Source organism: Maniola hyperantus, chromosome 16, assembly GCF_902806685.2.
Source record: "Maniola hyperantus chromosome 16, iAphHyp1.2, whole genome shotgun sequence".
Classification (NCBI taxonomy): domain Eukaryota; kingdom Metazoa; phylum Arthropoda; class Insecta; order Lepidoptera; family Nymphalidae; genus Maniola; species Maniola hyperantus.
In genome coordinates this window covers 8,301,508-8,319,298 of record NC_048551.1, presented here as the reverse complement: position 1 = coordinate 8,319,298, position 17,791 = coordinate 8,301,508, and the positions used below count along the sequence as shown (strand labels likewise).

Here is a 17,791-nt window from a genome sequence, read left to right as displayed (position 1 = left end):
TTTTTTTTATTTTTTTTTATTTAGACAAAACGAAAAGTGAACAATTTACACCACACTTTTAGACCAAAGCACTAGATAAAAAGCCGAGACTGGTGTTGGCAGTTTGCAGCCTAAGTAGACCGTAGTCTGTGCTAGGGCTGACAAAGTTCCAGTACGACAGCAAAAGGTGTTAATAATTTCCATTGCAGTCGAATAACAATAAATAACCAGTCCGACTAAGTTTGTGAAAATAGAACACAAGACATTTAATTCTAATCAGCGAAGGATAAAACATAGTATGCTCCATTATGGCATAACGAAAACTCTATCGTGGTGGGCAGTGCATGTATACTAAGTATATTGCATGCGTTGTCATCCGATTGTAACTATAGTACGTGATAGGTCGAGATGGCAATCGGGGTGGGGATGCCCCGGAACCCGCACAGCCCCCGCGCTAAACTGGTGCGGGATAGCGCGGGTAACGTGCGAGTGTGCGTAACGTTCCCCCGCCTCATTGGCATAAATAACAGACCGGCAAAATCGGTAGTTTGCGTAAGACCTAAGGAAAAGAAGGAAGCCGACACAAATAAGATTTTTTTTATTATTTTGACTGCCCGTCTGATATAATATCCTATCTATGATATCAACTAATTTGAACTATTTAGTGCACTTTCATATTTTCCAATATATATTTTCGTTTGATTTTCATGTCGCTAGTATGACATTATGTTTATAGATTCGCGAATAATGATAAATCGCGGAGCATTCCGCGCGGGAGGCGGCGCGTGCGGCATTCCGTTTCACATAATGCGATCATCTTCATGTACGAATGGAAATTGTTACATGGCAATATTTTATGATCTACCATAACGCGGTTTCACCGTCAACAAGCTCTGTTTAGCCATACGTGATTCAGAACAATGAGAAAGTATTTCAACAAGTTTTTTAGGTACGTATGTAAAAAGATGTTATTATACTACTACTATCTACACAATAGACAGGTTCTATAAATAATATATTTTCTACGATTCTTTATGCAATGGAAGCTTGAATAAAAATAAAAATAAAATTTTAAAATTTAAAAACCCCCGACACAAAAACCTCTAAAAAGTAAAAAATAATATATGGCCCTTTAAGTTTAATATACCTAAACAGTAAAATTTATATCCAAGCGTTTGCCACAGACAGATACACAAACACACAGATACACACTTCAAACTTATATCACCCCTCTTTTTGGGTCGGGGGTTGAAAAGAATAGAAGTCTTCACTGGACATGGTACAACTGAAACCATTGTTGTATTCTACCGGTAAAGCGGGAACGGTAGATTCACTTGACGATTCAAAAGCACTTGTAAAAGTTTACTTGAGTAAAAATTCTATTTCTATAGTTTACCTACAACAGAATTGGTAAAAGTTACAAGTTATAGTACGCGACAGGCCGAGATGGCAATCGGGGTGGGGACGCCTCGAACACCCGCACAGCCCCCGCGCTAACCCGGTGCGGGATAACGCGGTTGTGCTGGGTTGTCCGCCCGCCTCATACCCCGATTGACATCTCGACCTGTCGCGTACTATAAGATGGTGGTGGGCAAGAGCGTTTATTTTTATAAAAAATAAAAATGGTCCGTTAGAATCCGTATACACGACTCAACTGAAAACATCAACGTCATCATCTTCATCAACCCATCACCAGCCAGTGGGCTGGTGATGGGTTGATGAAGATGATTCGACTACCGAGAACGAATGTCCTCAGAATGAGGAGGGTTTAGCCGTAGTTTAGCCATAGTCTACCACGCTGGCAAAGTGCGGATATTTGCAAACTTCACACAGCATTGATAACTCTCAGGAATTCAGGTTTCCTCACAATTTTTTCCTTCACCGTCAACGCTAGTGATATTTTATTTCTTAATACGCACATTTAACTCCGAAAAGTCCGGGATCGAACCTCGAACTCAAAACGTGCGCTCAGTCAATAACTGATGTCATTTGTTTTGGAAACTAACAAAACCCTTTGAAATAACGAAAAGCCCGTAAACGACTATCTAAAGTTCGTGTACGGCGAACGACATTACCCACTCACTCCTAGGCACCGGGGCGTTGCGCGCGAACGTGCGTCACTTTCACGTTTAAAAAAATAAATAAAAAAGAGGGAAACTCACACTAGAAATCGGTGAATTTTCTCGATTAATCAACCAGTTCATTATCAACATCGGACCGAGCGTTATCGGTGTGTTTACAAATAAATTATAAAAGAAATCGCAACGAATTGATTGCAGTGCATGTGTGACAAACTATCGCGTTTTCTTCCTAGTCTGCATTTCCTAACTATTATATTCTTCTCTTCATTTTCCTATATCTACAAAAAGGTACATTGCGAAAGTAACTTTTAAGACTGTGCATAAAAGTTTAAGTAAATCCTATTAACAATTTTAGTGACACTGCAGAAAAATTCGTTTGTGTTTTTAAGTTTGTGTGTGCTTCTGAATAGATAAACGTTATTTTTGTGAAGTGCATTGGAAAACTAAGTGTATTTAATAACTGAACTAATAGCTAGTGTAAAAACGTTTAGCGTATTTAAACGACTTATTAGGTACGTTGCGTATTTGAAAAAGCTCTTAACTATTCTCGATACAGTGCAAAAAAGTTTGCGTACATTTTTTGAGATCGTATTTAATCGACTGAAGGCCGCGTTAAAATTGGTTTTGCGAATTTTAATTGTAGTGCCTGCTTAGTGAACAGTATTTTTGAAGTTAAGTTACACTAGAGTCAGTTTAGTGCATTTCGGGCGTACATAGTGCGTTCTGTACAACATTTATTGGCGTAATATGGGTATTGCTGGATTCACCATGCCTTTGTTAAGCACGTTAGCTGCTTTGGTGATCATCGTGCATTCTGCTGAGGAGAACTACGAGCGGGAGTACCATATGATGAGGCCTAGAGCTTTGGACACACAAACAAATTATGACCAGGTACAGTTTTCTTTTGGACTATTTCTAAATATATAAAAGGAAAAGCTGACTGACTGTTTGACTGACTGACTGTCTGACTGACTACTGACTGACCGATCTATCAACACACAGCTCAAACTACTGAACGGATTGGGCTGAAATTTAGCATGCTATTGAGCTATTATATGACACAGACATCCGCTATGAAAGGATTTTTGAAAATTCAACCCCAAAGGGGGTAAAACAGGGGTTTGAAAATTGTGTAGTCCACGCGGACCAAGTCGCGGGGAGAAGTAAGCCTTTAACCAACCTTAGCGCCGTTTTATAATATTTATACCTAGTTTAGTTAGAGCTAGAACTATGCAGTTAAGACAACAATCCTCAAAGACTCGACTAAATTCCACCTTAAAAGGAGAAATGAAATATTTTTCGTGGATTAACTGTAATAACAAGTGGTCTTCCACATTCCTATTGTCACGCAATTCGTCGTGCAGTTACCGAATTAATCTTCAACTTGTTAGTACATTCATAAAGTCAACAAACAATCTGACGGAAGTATAATATAAACGAGCATTTTTTTCACTTTCCCGGAAAAAGGCGTCATCTATGGATAATACCCACTTTTAATATTAGTTGGTTTAGTTACAAACATCACTACCCATATTATTATAATGCAAAAGTGTGTTTGTTTGTTGGTTTGTTGGTTTTTACCTCAATCACGTCGCAACTCGCTATGGAGCAACGGATCGACACTTGGATCGACATGATATTTTGCAATAAGTTTAAAATGAAGAATTTTCCTGCTACAAAAAATACTCTAAAACATGTGCGTGCTAGAAGTGAAACAAAGGAAGTTTTCATTTGGTCGTTTACGCGTTTTGATGCTGATTTTTATGGTTTCCCAAACAGAATTAGCTTTCTAATAATTTGATAGCGATTTAATGAGAAACCAATTTTGTATTTAAAAATGCAATTAATATTATGCTAACTTCATACTTAATTGGTACCGTCAAGATGTCCGTTCAAAATAAATTAGATGTCAGAGTTCACCGACTTGTTTCGATACGGATCTTAAAATAGCAATGACTTTTTTATTAAGACTAGATGATGCCCGAGACTTTTGGTTTTTAAAATCCTGTGGAGACCTCTTGATTTTATTTTCCGGAATAAAAGTCTATGTTCGTCTCCAGAATGCAAGCTATCTCTCTATCAAGTAGATGATGGCCACAATGTCTTTAATGTTATATAGGTGTTTTAAAAATCCCGTTTCGTCCCGGAACTCTTTGATTTTCCGGGACCAAAAGTAGCCTATGTCTTTCTCCGGAATGCAAGCTAGCTATCTCTGTACCATATTTTGTCAATAGGTTGTGAAAAGCTAGTAAACGGACACAGACACACTTTCGCATTTCTAATAGTAGTATGGATTATAAAAAGGCATGTCAAAAACATTTTACAATTTTTTTTACTTCAACTTAAACGAATTAATTTATCTTTTTAATGAAAGTCATTTTGTGAAAAACAGACAGACAGACACAACAAAATGACCCTATAAGGGATTCTTCCTTTTTTCCTTTTGAGGTACGGAACCCTAAAAAATCTGTGTTTAAATATAATAAGCAGGCTGTAGCAGTTGAAGAAGAATAAAAGTAGGTAGGTATGTATATACCTAATGTAGGCTTTAATATATCGTTGCACTTGGCTTTGCTAATTACGACCGGTTAGCGATGCCATATCGATAGAAAACGGAAACTAGAGCGATCTTACTTGTAAGTTGTACCTACTTAGAAACTAGTCTGGTTAGACATTATAACTGGTTCCTGAGAAATAAGTAGACCGTCTCCTAGATTAGGTTTTTTATTATATTTAAAAGGACAATCAACAGGTTACAAAAAAAATTAAAACTACACAAAAAGAAAGAAAGACCCACTTAGTGATTGTCACAGATTGCGATGAGAAACTAGATAGAAGGAGAAAAACGAAAAAGATAATAGGGACAAGAGAAGAGGTGCTAAAATTAGATCCAGCAAGCTGAGGCAAACAATTAACTGCATCCAGTGCCACTAACAAAAACATACACTCAAAACCAAATTAACAATAGAACCAAAAACTTTAAATTAAGTATAGAAATAAAATATAAAAATATTCAGAAAGACATGTAGAAAAATGAGCAAAAACTATCTAACGTCTACCACCTAAGGAAGAAAAAAAATCGGATATAAGTGCATTATGGATGTTGCCAACAAATCAAATCAGCAACTCTATCACATATCAAAACGGGCTAAGTGTGGGAGCTTCGATGAAATAGAAAAACGTGACGACATAAATATTTGACGAGCTTTTTAATTTTTAGTTGGTTATTAAACTTACAACTATCAGAGGACGATTTTACGTATTTTGAAAGATACCCTTTAATCATCATCATGATCAACCTATCGCCGGCTCATTACAGAGTACGGTTCTCCTCCTGAGTGAGAAGGATTTTGGCCATAGTCTACCATGCTAGCTATGTGAGGATTGGCAGACTTTACACACCTTCGAGAACATCATGAAGGACTCTCAGGCATGCAGGTTTCCTCACGATGTTTTCCTTCATTTAATTACTTAAAACGCACATAACTCCGAAAATTTAGAGGTGCTTGCCCGGGATCGAACCCCCGACATTATTTTAAATTTTAAAAATTGAAACACGGAACTTAACTGAAAGATTTTATCGATTTAAAAATTTAATAAAGCTCCTCGGGTAATAATCTTATTTGCATAAATATTTACGTACGGTATAAGATCACTGCCGGCTGAGAACCGGTATAGCCGCTTTCAACTTTCCTTGACCATTATGACATCTGTTTTGTAACAGCTTTCTTGGGTGAGATAACGAATGCTTCATTAAACGACAGTCGGCTACTTGCGATAATGACATAAACTGGTAATTGATTACCGATATTGAAGTGATTGAGGCGTCTATCTCCGAAATGACTTGACAGTTTGTAAGTACGTACCTACGAAGTATCTATACGTAACTGTTACCTAAGTTACTTTGCGAATATGCAGTTATGGTAAACTAGCTGATGCCCGCGACTTCGTCTATGTGGATTTAGATTATTTAAAACCCCAAAAGGAACGCTTCGATTTTCCGGAACAACTATATCTGTCCCATGGATGCAAGCTATCTATGTACCAAATTTCGTAAAATCGGTTAAACGGAAGGGCCGTGAAAAACTAGCAGACAGACAGAGAAATAGACACACTTGCATTAATGTTACTTTCGTATTTATATGAACTCTGACTTTAGCTTTTAAATTACGAGGTTTGTATGCGTTCTTCCGCGATCGTGCCTCTAGAGTCTAGGATGTACAATCAGGAAAATGTTGCTGTTAATACAAAACTTGTTTTTCTCTGCTGACCGGCTCTGGAACTACACTAAACTTCTATTTGTTTTCGAATAAATATCTATTGCAGTCGGACTAGAAAATTACGTTTTATATTTAATACTGTTTCGAGTTTTATTATATTTTAGTAATTCATATAATCACTTTCATATTTTTGAACAGGAGTTTTAATTTATTTTTGTACGACTCTTAGCAGTCTAGTAATCTCTAAATGAATAAATTGTAATCTTTAAGTACATTGATTCTTACATTTAATGAAAATATGATCAATGAAACCTTATATAACGTGTTATGCTGTGGCGTGCAGGTCATAGAGGCATAAATGCACTGCTTACCCGAGTTGTAATAGCTCAATGCATATTTTCATTATGACCTGCCAGTAAACAGATTTCTACCTAACTAATGCCTACCCTAGCTTCAAACCCTGTACACGCCACTGGTGTTATGAGAGTTATTGTTAGCTATATTCTCATGGTTTTAAGAAATATAAATGTTCTCGAATTGGCAAACAATGCGCAGAATATATAAAGCACAGAGTCTTCAAACTGCAACAGCAATTTTTTTTATTATTTAACTCGAGCTAGTACACTTTTTTTTTTGTTATATCTATACTACTTTCTGATGTAGCATTATTTTTATGATATTTTTGTCTCATTTTTAGCCATGGAGGATGGTTGAAACAGAACCCACAAAGACACAACAAGCTTCGCAAATTACGAGTGAGACGTGGGATGAAATCGATCCTGAACAATCAATGCGACCTAGACGAGCACGGAAGCGAAAACGACGACCACAGCTAGCTGGAGAGATTGATCTTATTCCACAAGAAAGAGTGTACACGTACAACGAAGATTCCCTACCTCGTCTTCAAGAAAATATAGAAAGACCGAGAAGACGACGAAAGAAAATGGAATTTCAAAACTCAGACGATAAAGGACAAAATAGTTGGAATGAAGATGCAAACAGACCCAAAAGAAGAAGAGGACAAAAACGAAAGAGGCCGTCAGCAGATTCTTGGCCAGAACTAGCCGAATTTGGTGGATATCGAGAACAAACCGATGGTAGTGAAGAAACTCCAGACTATAAGGAAATACATATAGATAGTATCCCTGACGATGAAAATAATAATCAAAAAGACATAAACGAGAAAGTTAATTCGAAAGTACAAATTTATAATATAAATGAACCCGAAATCGAAAAAACGACACAACCAATGGTGAATTACGACAGCCAGCCCCAAGTGGTTACAAAGAATGAAGAATCTTTATCTGAATTTTCAATAGAGTCAATTAGGCCAAATGAAAAACCAAATAAAACTAGGATTGATCTACAACAAAAGACGAGAGAAAAAGGAATAATGTTATCTAATAATATCGAACCACCCAAGGTAATATACAAGTTTATTTTTTTATTTAAATAAAATTATTTTTACAACTTCAGAATAATTAACAAAAGTAATTGTAGATTAAGACTACTGATACAGATCCAACAGACAATATAGCATTAAACTTTAAGACAAATCCAAATGAAAGGCTGGAAAAATGTTTTGAAAAAATTAGAAGGTTGAATAAGAGAGACATAAATGAAGAATATTTAAGGCCAATGGAAGACACTTTAAGGGTATTACAAAAACTAAGTTTATGTGTAATTTGACTAATATTAAATTAAACAAAAGATATTTCTATGTTAGCTATATTAATTTTACTAAAAATATGTAGTTTTGTACACCAATGGCCAATTTATGTTACATCAGCAATCAGGGCCGTCTTAGTATGTTGTTAAAATATTAATTAGTGTGTAATTAAACTGTGGGTATCATCTTACGTATAACCTTTGGCTAACATGAAAGTGATTTATAATATAATTTTCTTTAAACTAATCAAATAATATAGTAAACATTTCATTCAGTTCAAACATTCAGTTTCATGTACACGGTCACTATACTCATCACTATAAACAACTTTTATTCAATCCTTAAATCACGATAAAAATTTAACTTTTTTTTACAATAATTACAATATCACTGGATCTTCAATTTTAATTTAATTTATAAGGATTTGACATGTTTTTAAATGGTTTTACTTATTCATTTGAATTTATAATAATACTTCCTTTATTTCTAAAAATCTTCTTTAAAATACTTGTTTACCATGATTACCCCGTGCTATTGCATGCCTTGTAGTTAAAACATTTGCTCAACCATATTATTTTCCAACACCTGTACGCTAACCTGTATTAAGCAAATAAAAGATTACGACAAAGAGAATGGACTAGAAGATTTTTTCCACAATTTATGATCTGGTCTGATCCCAGAATAAAAATTGTTACTAAATTATTAACAATTTTTTCAGGTCCTTGAGTTGATAATAATGATAAGTAAAATGATCCTCATTCGGGTTAGAACTTAGAATCTCTTTCGTCTGACCTAATAGAAGTACAATATATACAATATGTTATACAAAATTTAAATGACGCTTAAGTGATTATTTGTTACATTGCAGGATAAGGAGCCCTTAGATCCATTCACGTTAAAAGCATTATTAAAAAAATCCAACGGAAAAAGTTTAAGTGAAATACTTCAGCAGAATAACTTATCTTTAGCTGACCTTCTACACGGCAGAGAAAAAGCTTTATCTATATTAAAAAAGGAAAGTTTAAATATAACGCAAGATATGGGTCAATCTAGACATTCAAATAAAGCTTTTTACAGCCCCATAAGTTTTATAGAAAACACAGAAACTTTGAGTAAGAAGGAATTCGTTGAATCAGAAAGGGAGGAAGAAAACGAGCATGTAGACATTGAGACAACCACAATTATTACAACCACCGAAAATATGATGCAACAAAATAATTACAACAATGGATATGACGAAACTGATAAATACAATCACCAAGAAAATGAACCGGTTGAAACCAATAGAAGAGGTTCTTTGCGACGTCGTTTTCCTGGCGGCATTCGACGAAAACTTCGAACAAGACCAACCGAAAACAACACTTATAAAGGTCAATTAAGCAGGGATTTGATAGCGTTGACTTCATTGAAATACAAAAATAACAGAAATCTATCCAAGTCAAGAGAATGGAAGGAAGTTGTGCCTTCAATGATGAAAGCAGAACCTCCGAATGTTGAGGCTATGATACAAATAGAGACCGAAACTGAAACGATAACTACAACTCCATGTTCACTTACCGAAACGAATACTCAAGAAATGTATGAAACCACTACAGACCCATCTTATACATCTATGAACACTGAGTCAATCGCTGATACCAGGGATGAATCGGAAACTACCACTGATGCTAAATCAACATATTTGGAAATAGAAGGTATTGATATAGCTCAATTTACAATGACACCAGTAGAGGAAAAAGAAACCATAACACGTAAGCCGAAGCCAATCATACAACCTTTGATCAGGTCATCTGATTTGAGACGGCAAGCTTTAAATAACAGATTAAAAATAAAACGAATAAAACAATGGACTTCAACTACTGAAATTCCCGAAGAACTTGAAGTAAAAGATACATTTGGTATAGGCAAAGTTGTATCTGCTTCCGAGTTTATTACAAAAACACAAAAACGAACTACTAATACTGTAGACGAGGACGATTTTACGACACTGGAAGATTTCTTAACTACAGAAGCTACCCAAAAGGTTTCAAACCGTTATCGGTCTAAAAAGCCAGTAAAAACTAAAAATAATACAGCATTTACCATACAGAAGATATACATAACTACTGAAGAAACCGCAAAGTATGAAATTGAAGAAATATTGAATGACAATCACAGTAAGTGCATGCATTAACATGAAATAAATATTTTAATAGATGATGTCCGTGACTTCTTAAGACTAGGCGGATTTAGGAATTTTTTTTAAATCCCATAGCAACTTTTTGTTTTTCCGGGATAAAAGTAACCTATGTACGTCTCTCCTCGTCTGGCTATAAGTTCTCTCTGTACAAAATTATTTAAACGGATGGGCCGTAAAAAGAAAACAGGCAGTCAGACATAATAATATTTTCGATTTTATAATATTAGTATGAATAATTCTCGTGGCTATTCCAATTTTTTTTGTTTCTAGCAAGTGCGAAGCTTTCAAAAATACTTAAAGAAAGGAATATGACATTGAAGGAATTGGTAGAACATAGAAAGCGGGGATCCAGTCATGTGCATTTAGCTGATATATTTCATAACGCTTCCAGAGAACCAAATCCACCAGAGCCTTTCCTCTCTAAGTCACTAATAGAACCAATATCTAAGGAGACTTATCCTCTCCGAGCGTTATTAGAAGCAAATTTACATGACCCAAGAACTACAACTATAGATCCTACTGTACTTGAAATAAATAATGCAAATATACCAGTTGTGATGGATTTTGGGAATAATGTAAACGAAAACGGCGAAAACAAGGGTATTACATCGTTTTTTAAAAATTATAGTACATCAGACACAAATAAATCAAATTCAAGCAATGAAAGCGCAACAATAAGTTATGACACAAAGAATGTTAAGACGAATTTTAATATCCCAGGAATAGGAACTTCACGGGAAGCCCGTATGTTAAATTCCGAAAAAGATTCTGCAACATGGAATGATTTGATATACTTAATGCAAAAGAACCATCAAAAAGAAAATATTGATAGCGAAAAGCCAATTGAAAGTGGTAAGTAATAAAATCATCATGCTTTATTATTACAGTCATGGATTAAACAATTTATATTTCACTTACTAATGCCCGCGACTTCGTCCGCGTGCATTTTGGTCTAAAAATTTCGTGGGAACTCGGTTTTCGGGATAAAAAGTAACCAATGTCCTATTTTAATATATATAACGGGTACATACCACGATTAATTTAAACAAATAAATACAAAAATTAATCGTGGTATGTACCCGTTATATAGGTACATTAAAATATGTCATTAAACCACGAAATAAGCTTAAAATCATTAACCAATGTCCCTTTCGATATATACAAGCTATCTCTGTGCCGAATATCCTCGAAATCGATTCAGCAAGCACTCCAGGCGTAAAAAGGTGACAAACAGACTTACTCTCGTATTTATAACTTGCCCATTGCCCAGCATGCGTTGCAATGCGATTGGTAGTATTATTAGAATCATTCACGCAAGTATTGACAATAACTGTACAAAGTTTCAACTCAGTCGCATGAGCAGTAACAAAGGAACGAACAACAAACACAATTTTTTATATGTTTATATTATGTAAAACTAGCTGATGGCCGATACATCTTTCGCGTGGATATAAGTTTTTTTAAATCCCGTGGGAACTCTCAGATTTTCTGGAATACAAAGTAGCCTATGTGTTAATCCAGGGTATAATCTATCTCCATTCTAAATTTCAGCCAAATCCGTCCAGTAATTTCGGCGTGAAAGAGTAACAAACAGATACACACAAATTATCGCCTTTATAATATTATAGTGTGATAGTGTGATGTCATTCATACAATACTTGTAATAAATGTGAAATGTATGTATGACATTTTTTACAAACTACACGGCATTGTGTCTAGTTATTCCAAACAATTATTTTATTCGCAGCTGCCAGTAATGTTATTAAAACTTATTATTCATTATATACATTTAAGATTTAATTATTTTTAGCGGATCCTCCCATTTCGGAAACACTGAAGAAAATCGATCCAGGGGAAGATTTGGACGGTGACGGTGTGATAGTACTGGATGATCTGCAGCAGTTGAGAAATATGGAGCGGAAGTCAACATCGGATAAGTTAATGGAATTCAAAATACATGAGAGAAATAATCCTCTTCTAATATCGAATAACTCAAATATGGTGTTAAGTGATACGAAATCTGTAACAGTGGCCACTGCAAGCATTATAGGTCTAGCACTTATACTTTTTCTATTAACGTATGCAATATTAAAATGGAAACAACAAAGTAAAATATTCCATACAAAGCGTGCAAAAGAGGATGAGTTCGTTCCTACGCCTGTTTTCGAAAATAGAAAAGGTCATAAAATTAACAGTAGCACTCGCAGTAAGAGTCCAATGCTTGCCACACCAAATATATATTCAATTGATACTATCGATACTCGTGCAGGCTCTGAATCGCCTGAATATATGTGGGATACATTAAGAAAACCTTTTCAGTAAATATTTATATAACATTGGAACCAATGTTTTCTCATTTCCTTGTTAACTTGAGTACACCTTTAACCCTTTCTCACAGGTTACTATTTACTATTATACTTTCTTCAACGTGGTTGCCTGGTAGAGATTGCTTTAAAGCGATAAGACAGGCAGTCTAATTGTATTTCTATGTTTGTTTGTTGTTTTTAGTATGCTTTTTTGTGTTGGTGAAGCATATTTATTTCACTCATTTCATTCAACACACACATTTTACTTGATAAAGTTGGACTGAGCTTGAATGTTACTTAACAATTTATTTCTTTATTTTATAAATGGTGAAAAACTAGTATTTTATTTTGCTTATAGAATTTACTTTTAGAACTAGTGACCTGATATTACCATATAAGCTATTTCCTATTTTATTGTAATAACTACCTACTTACTTTTGTTATTTTAATTACTACTGAATTTCAGTATTACGTGGCAAGTGCAATAAAGGATAATGGAAAGCATTATCTTTTATTTAAGTGTGGTAATTTAATTTTTTTTAAATAATAAAGTGTTAAAGTTTTATAAATTTTTATTTCATTCCCCTTTTAGAATAAATAAACCAAGAGATTACCTGAAATAAATTTCATACAGTCGGATTTTTAATCAAACGAATTAAAATACTTTGCCAGTTTTTGGTAAAAAGAAATAGTGTGACAAAAAGAAAAGAACATGATGAGGATATAGATCCTTATTATGTTAAAATAAAAATTTGTGCGGCTTGCTATTAGTTTAATAATTAATAACCAACTTCAAAATCATAAGTGATGGGTTTAATTCATATTCAGTACAAACCTTTATCTAAGGAACACAATAGTGAGTCTGATGTCACTTATCTATAAATAATTGAATTATTTGGCCAATTTACTTTGTTTATATAAAATATAAATAGTATTTATAAAGTTATACTTTGCATTTCAAATGTGAACATTTTTGCCTTATTTGAAATTTAATGTTGAAGTTATGATTGTTGAAAAATTGTTGTTTTACTTATTATTTTACGCAATATGCATCAAACAGAAAATTGCTGTGGTAAAAATTAGATATAATATATAAAAGATTTATCACTGCCACTTTCAATTTCACGTTCCAAACCCATAGTAGGTAAGCGCAAAATTTTAAAACATTTAAAATTTTACAAAATTTTATCTCACCTGTAATTATTAAACGTGAATATTTCTTGTAAATTTTTGAGAACAGGTAAATCCAATGTGTGAATTTTGTTGTAAAAATAAGCGTATTGTCTCGCAATATTTCTATACATCTTCAGTGATGACTCAAATGCAGGTGAAGGCTGTAAAATGTTAATGAATTTAAATAACATTTACTTAAAAGTTAATAGGCTTGTTGTATGTAAATGCCATTGTATAAATTACAAATTTTGTGCCTTTATCCAAACTAATCCAGATTTGTATTTTAAAATATGTGTGAACTCTGATTTTCCAGGACAAAAAGTAGCCTATGCTTGTTCCAGGATACAAGCTATCTCTGGATCAATTTCATAAAAATTGGTTAAACCAGTCAGTCTGTTAATTGGTGAAAAGGTGACAGACACACACACTTTCACATATTTTATATTAATTATAATTATTAGTATTCATTTGATGAATTTTGGAAAAAATTGTATACTTGGCTAATTAATCTTCTAATTATTTATTACTAGCTGATGCCCGTGACTTCGAACGAGTGGGTTTAGGTTTTTAAAAATCCTGTGGGAACTCTTTAACTTTCCTTCCCCAGGTTGCAAGCTACCTCTGTACCAAATTTCGTCAAATTGGTTGAACGGTTGAGCCGTGAAAAGCTAGCAGACAGACAGACACACTTTCGCATTTATAATATTAGTATAGACAATTTTTTATTATTATAATTATTACCTATTGAAACAAAATAAATAAATTATTAAATGATTACCCGAAGTTCTGCTAATTCCTCAGATGTGAAATAGAGAACAGTAGAATACATTTCTGGCAGAACATCAATATATGGCTTCCAAAATGAATCTGAAAAATTACAATAAAAAGTATTAAAGATAGAAAAAGAAAGAAATAAGTAGGTACCTACTTATTTCTTGGATCAAAAATTCTAAAACTTTCTAATAAAAGTAGTTTATAAGTTTCGATCTACTTGGCATCACTATACTTTCTGAAGATGCAAATTTTTTTTATACAAACATGATGATAATTATTTCATAGTTTATACACAATACATATTATTTTACTCACACAATGTGGCTGATTCTAGTGATTCTATTGTACACAAACTCTCTAAACTAACCTAAAATGACAGATCTTAGGGTATTGCTATCCCTTTCATAATGTTCCTTGCGGAGATGGATAGCACTAGATTTAGACATGTCATTTTAAATTAGATTAGAGATTGTGTACAACAGAATTAGCCACAGTATGTATATACATGAGGCTAAAATCTAAACAACAATAGTAAGCAGTAGATAATTTAATGAAGATATTTGGTTTACCTGATGTACTTTTTTCAAGTAATAAAAATAGTGCTAAAGTTATATTTGGCATGTTCTTTAAAAGTGGATCTATACTGATGAATGCTCCTAACTCTGACTCAGCCGCATTTTTCTCTGTCATCATGACTTCGGTAGGTACGGTGAGTATGAGCGAGCCTTCAGCAAAATCTTTGGTTGCTTTCAGTCCGAGTTCATAGCCATCAAATTCAGTGATTTCTACACCTGAAAAAAATTATGTTGTTCTATAATAATGTTTATGTAATATATTTAGTAAAGAAATGTTTGGTCATTAAATTAGATGTTTTTAATATTAGTATATGCGAATTCAATAAACTATGTAAGTATATGTAACTACTGACTCGGTATGCGATTTGGCGTTGCTGTAAGCATACCGAGGATATTGTTTAATGAATCAATAAATCAAATGAAAAGAACTAAGTAATTCATCAGCAAAGAAGATCTGAGTTAATCAGAGACTATAATAAATATAGGTAACTAGGTCTATACTTTTACTACCTAATAACTAAGCTTGTCATAATAATAAATATTTGATACATAATGTACATTTGGTAAGTAGGTACCTACCTAACTTTCCAATACCTATTCTTAAGATTGATTTCGTTATTCTTTCAAAATAATATACAGAGTTTATACCTTCAAATTTTGCTCCATGCTCGTGCAGCCAGTTGACATACTTTTCTAAATTTAATTTTCTATAACTTTTTCCAACTTTCGTTGCAGCAGTCTCAATGTTGAGTATCTCTTTGATAATTGCCTCTATATGTAAATGGTGCTCCCAACTCTTTGCAACTGTACCCGTAGCTTGGAATATGCTGGTTAATTTGAGCAGTTTATCCACTAATATTGATAATTCTTTCCTCCTTTGCTGAGTAAATTTGTTACCCTCCTTTGCATTTCGCTTTCTAGAGTTCTGCTTGGATTGCACTTTCCGACCCATTATTTCGTGTCACAGATTTCACAATGTAATCTTAATCAAATTAAAGCCACTTCTTAAGTAACGTAGTCGACTGAATAAATCTAAATCTGAAACGTGGGAAAATTAATAATTATTGTAAAACTAAAAATAGCAAAAAATATGTTTTGAAAAATGACACTTGACTGTTGACTATTGACGTTGACACTTTGCTCATGCAATATGACAGCCACAAGTAATTTTTTTTGAGTTGAGGCTCCAGATCATAGTCTTATTAAACAGATAGGTCTACGATTTTACCGTACATTACCTTACCCCCAGCTATATACTTGAGAGTTGAGGATAGCAATGTGCATTGTCGTGCTTATGTGGCACTGAGAAAAGCCGTATAATAAGAAAATAAAGAAGAAAGGATTAGGCCTATAGATTAGGCCATGCGCACATGCGCACCGCACATTATACTAGAAACGGGTAACATTGATATAGTTGTGAGGATTTTTAGGATGAAGGCAATAATATAATTATTATTATTAACTAAGTTTTAAAAAAAAAATTTAGCGTAGCGAGCAAACGAGCAGGTTGATCACCTGATGTTAAGTGATTACCGGCAAGCATTTTGACCGTTTACAAAGTTTGCTTGATGCGACTCTTGAGTCAAACTGCGTGATTGATGCGATTTTATATTTTGCTTGACGCGATGTTCGGACAGTGTTCGAGATATGAGAATTAGCGCCCAAGTGCATGCCAAGTGCCGTTTGCTTGATCAAGCTGCTTGACCGTCTCTGAAGCTCTTTACATTAGAGGTGACCAATTTAGTTATTAACCTGTTAATTTAACACATATTAAAGTTTGTTGATTAACTGCGATACTAAAACTTAACAATTTTAAATAAAAAAATATTATTAAATCAAAAAATACAAATTATTATAGTTAGGACCTATACCTACGTTCTAAGTAGCTGCAGTAGGTACTTAAGTAGGTAGCGCGAAGATTCCAGGAAATTAAATTTCGAAGGGGGCGCGCGGTGCAAAACGCGCGCGCGACGACATTATACCTACCGATTGCGACCGATTACGTCATGCGCTAAAAATACCGATGCATTGAATATGGTTAAAAATAGCAAGTCAACTAATGTTAAATAGCACCACATCGATATGATGATAAATTTAGCATATCAAATGATTTTGTTGTTCCCATCGAATACCTACGAAGTGTTAATAAATAAGTTAAATAATTTTGTTATTTTTGTTGATGCTTTGATTTGATACATAAATAATACAATAGTCGAAATTTTTGTTATTTCTGTTTATTACCGATACTGTTCGATTAACGATAGTGCGCGTTCATAGACTTTTTGCTAGTTTATTTTTTCGGGTAATTTGATGGTGTTGTTTATTTTGCTCACTTCGTTGTCTGTCCGTCCGTCTGTCTGTCTGTGCGTCCGTCCGTCCGTCTGTCTGTGCGTCCGTCCGTCCGTCTGTCTGTGCGTCCATCCGTCCGTCTGTCTGTGCGTCCGTCCGTCCGTCCGTCTGTCTGTGCGTCCGTCTGTCTGTCTGTCTGTCAAGAAACCTACAGGGTACTTCCCATGGACCTTGAATCATGAATTTATCAGGTAGGTAGGTACCTACCTAGGTTTTATAGCACACGCAAGGGGGAAAATTTGAAAATCGTAATTTCTGGTCACGTCATCATCATCATCAACCGATAGACGTCCACTGCTGGACATAAGTCTCTTGGAGTGACTTCCACTCCACACGTCACGGTCTTGCGGCGCCTGAATCCAGCGGCTCCCTGCGACTCGTTTGGTTACATCACCAAAAATAAATTGAAATGTGTTCATGAAAGTAGTGTTTTCAATTTTCAAAGTAAGATGAAATCAAGTGGGGTAGGTATCGTGTTTTTTTTTT

At 34.3% G+C, this 17,791-nt stretch overlaps 2 protein-coding genes across 4 annotated transcripts in view; one reads left to right on the top strand and one right to left on the bottom strand.

The window, feature by feature from the left end:
* The window catches only part of Setd3 (SET domain containing 3), a 28,353-nt gene extending 12,281 nt beyond the window's left edge, over positions 1 to 16,072 (bottom strand). Inside the window, exons 1-4 of the mRNA XM_034976881.2 lie at positions 15,605 to 16,072; positions 14,951 to 15,172; positions 14,386 to 14,474; positions 13,629 to 13,768 (exon numbers count right to left, since the gene is read on the bottom strand). Of these exons, the coding sequence (XP_034832772.1) occupies positions 13,629 to 13,768; positions 14,386 to 14,474; positions 14,951 to 15,172; positions 15,605 to 15,908 (755 nt within the window). The 5' untranslated portion in view covers positions 15,909 to 16,072. The remainder of the gene's footprint in view (positions 1 to 13,628; positions 13,769 to 14,385; positions 14,475 to 14,950; positions 15,173 to 15,604) is intronic.
* LOC138403422 (uncharacterized) lies at positions 2,066 to 13,003 on the top strand. 3 transcript variants are annotated; one of them, XM_069503899.1, is made up of 5 exons: positions 2,066 to 2,951; positions 6,978 to 7,703; positions 8,818 to 10,105; positions 10,399 to 10,977; positions 11,939 to 13,003. In XM_069503899.1, exons 1-5 carry the CDS (start codon positions 2,808 to 2,810, stop codon positions 12,448 to 12,450), a joined length of 3,249 nt encoding a protein of 1,082 aa, XP_069360000.1. In that variant the 5' UTR covers positions 2,066 to 2,807; the 3' UTR covers positions 12,451 to 13,003. The 3 variants fall into 3 exon arrangements, with proteins under 3 accessions (XP_069360000.1, XP_069359999.1, XP_069360001.1); XM_069503898.1 differs by having other exon boundaries at positions 10,399 to 10,980; XM_069503900.1 differs by having other exon boundaries at positions 2,066 to 2,956; positions 6,986 to 7,703; positions 10,399 to 10,980.
* Positions 16,073 to 17,791: the final 1,719 nt, after the last annotated feature.

What these genes read in the sequence shown, in the direction of transcription:
- LOC138403422 (XM_069503898.1), top strand. Translation starts at nt 2,808, where the DNA reads ATGGGTATTGCTGGATTCACCATGCCTTTGTTAAGCACGTTAGCTGCT. An exon ending in ATAATATCGAACCACCCAAG is followed by an intron (nt 7,704 to 8,817) that starts GTAATATACAAG and finishes GTTACATTGCAG; the next exon opens with GATAAGGAGCCCTTAGATCC. An exon ending in AATATTGAATGACAATCACA is followed by an intron (nt 10,106 to 10,398) that starts GTAAGTGCATGC and finishes TTTTGTTTCTAG; the next exon opens with CAAGTGCGAAGCTTTCAAAA.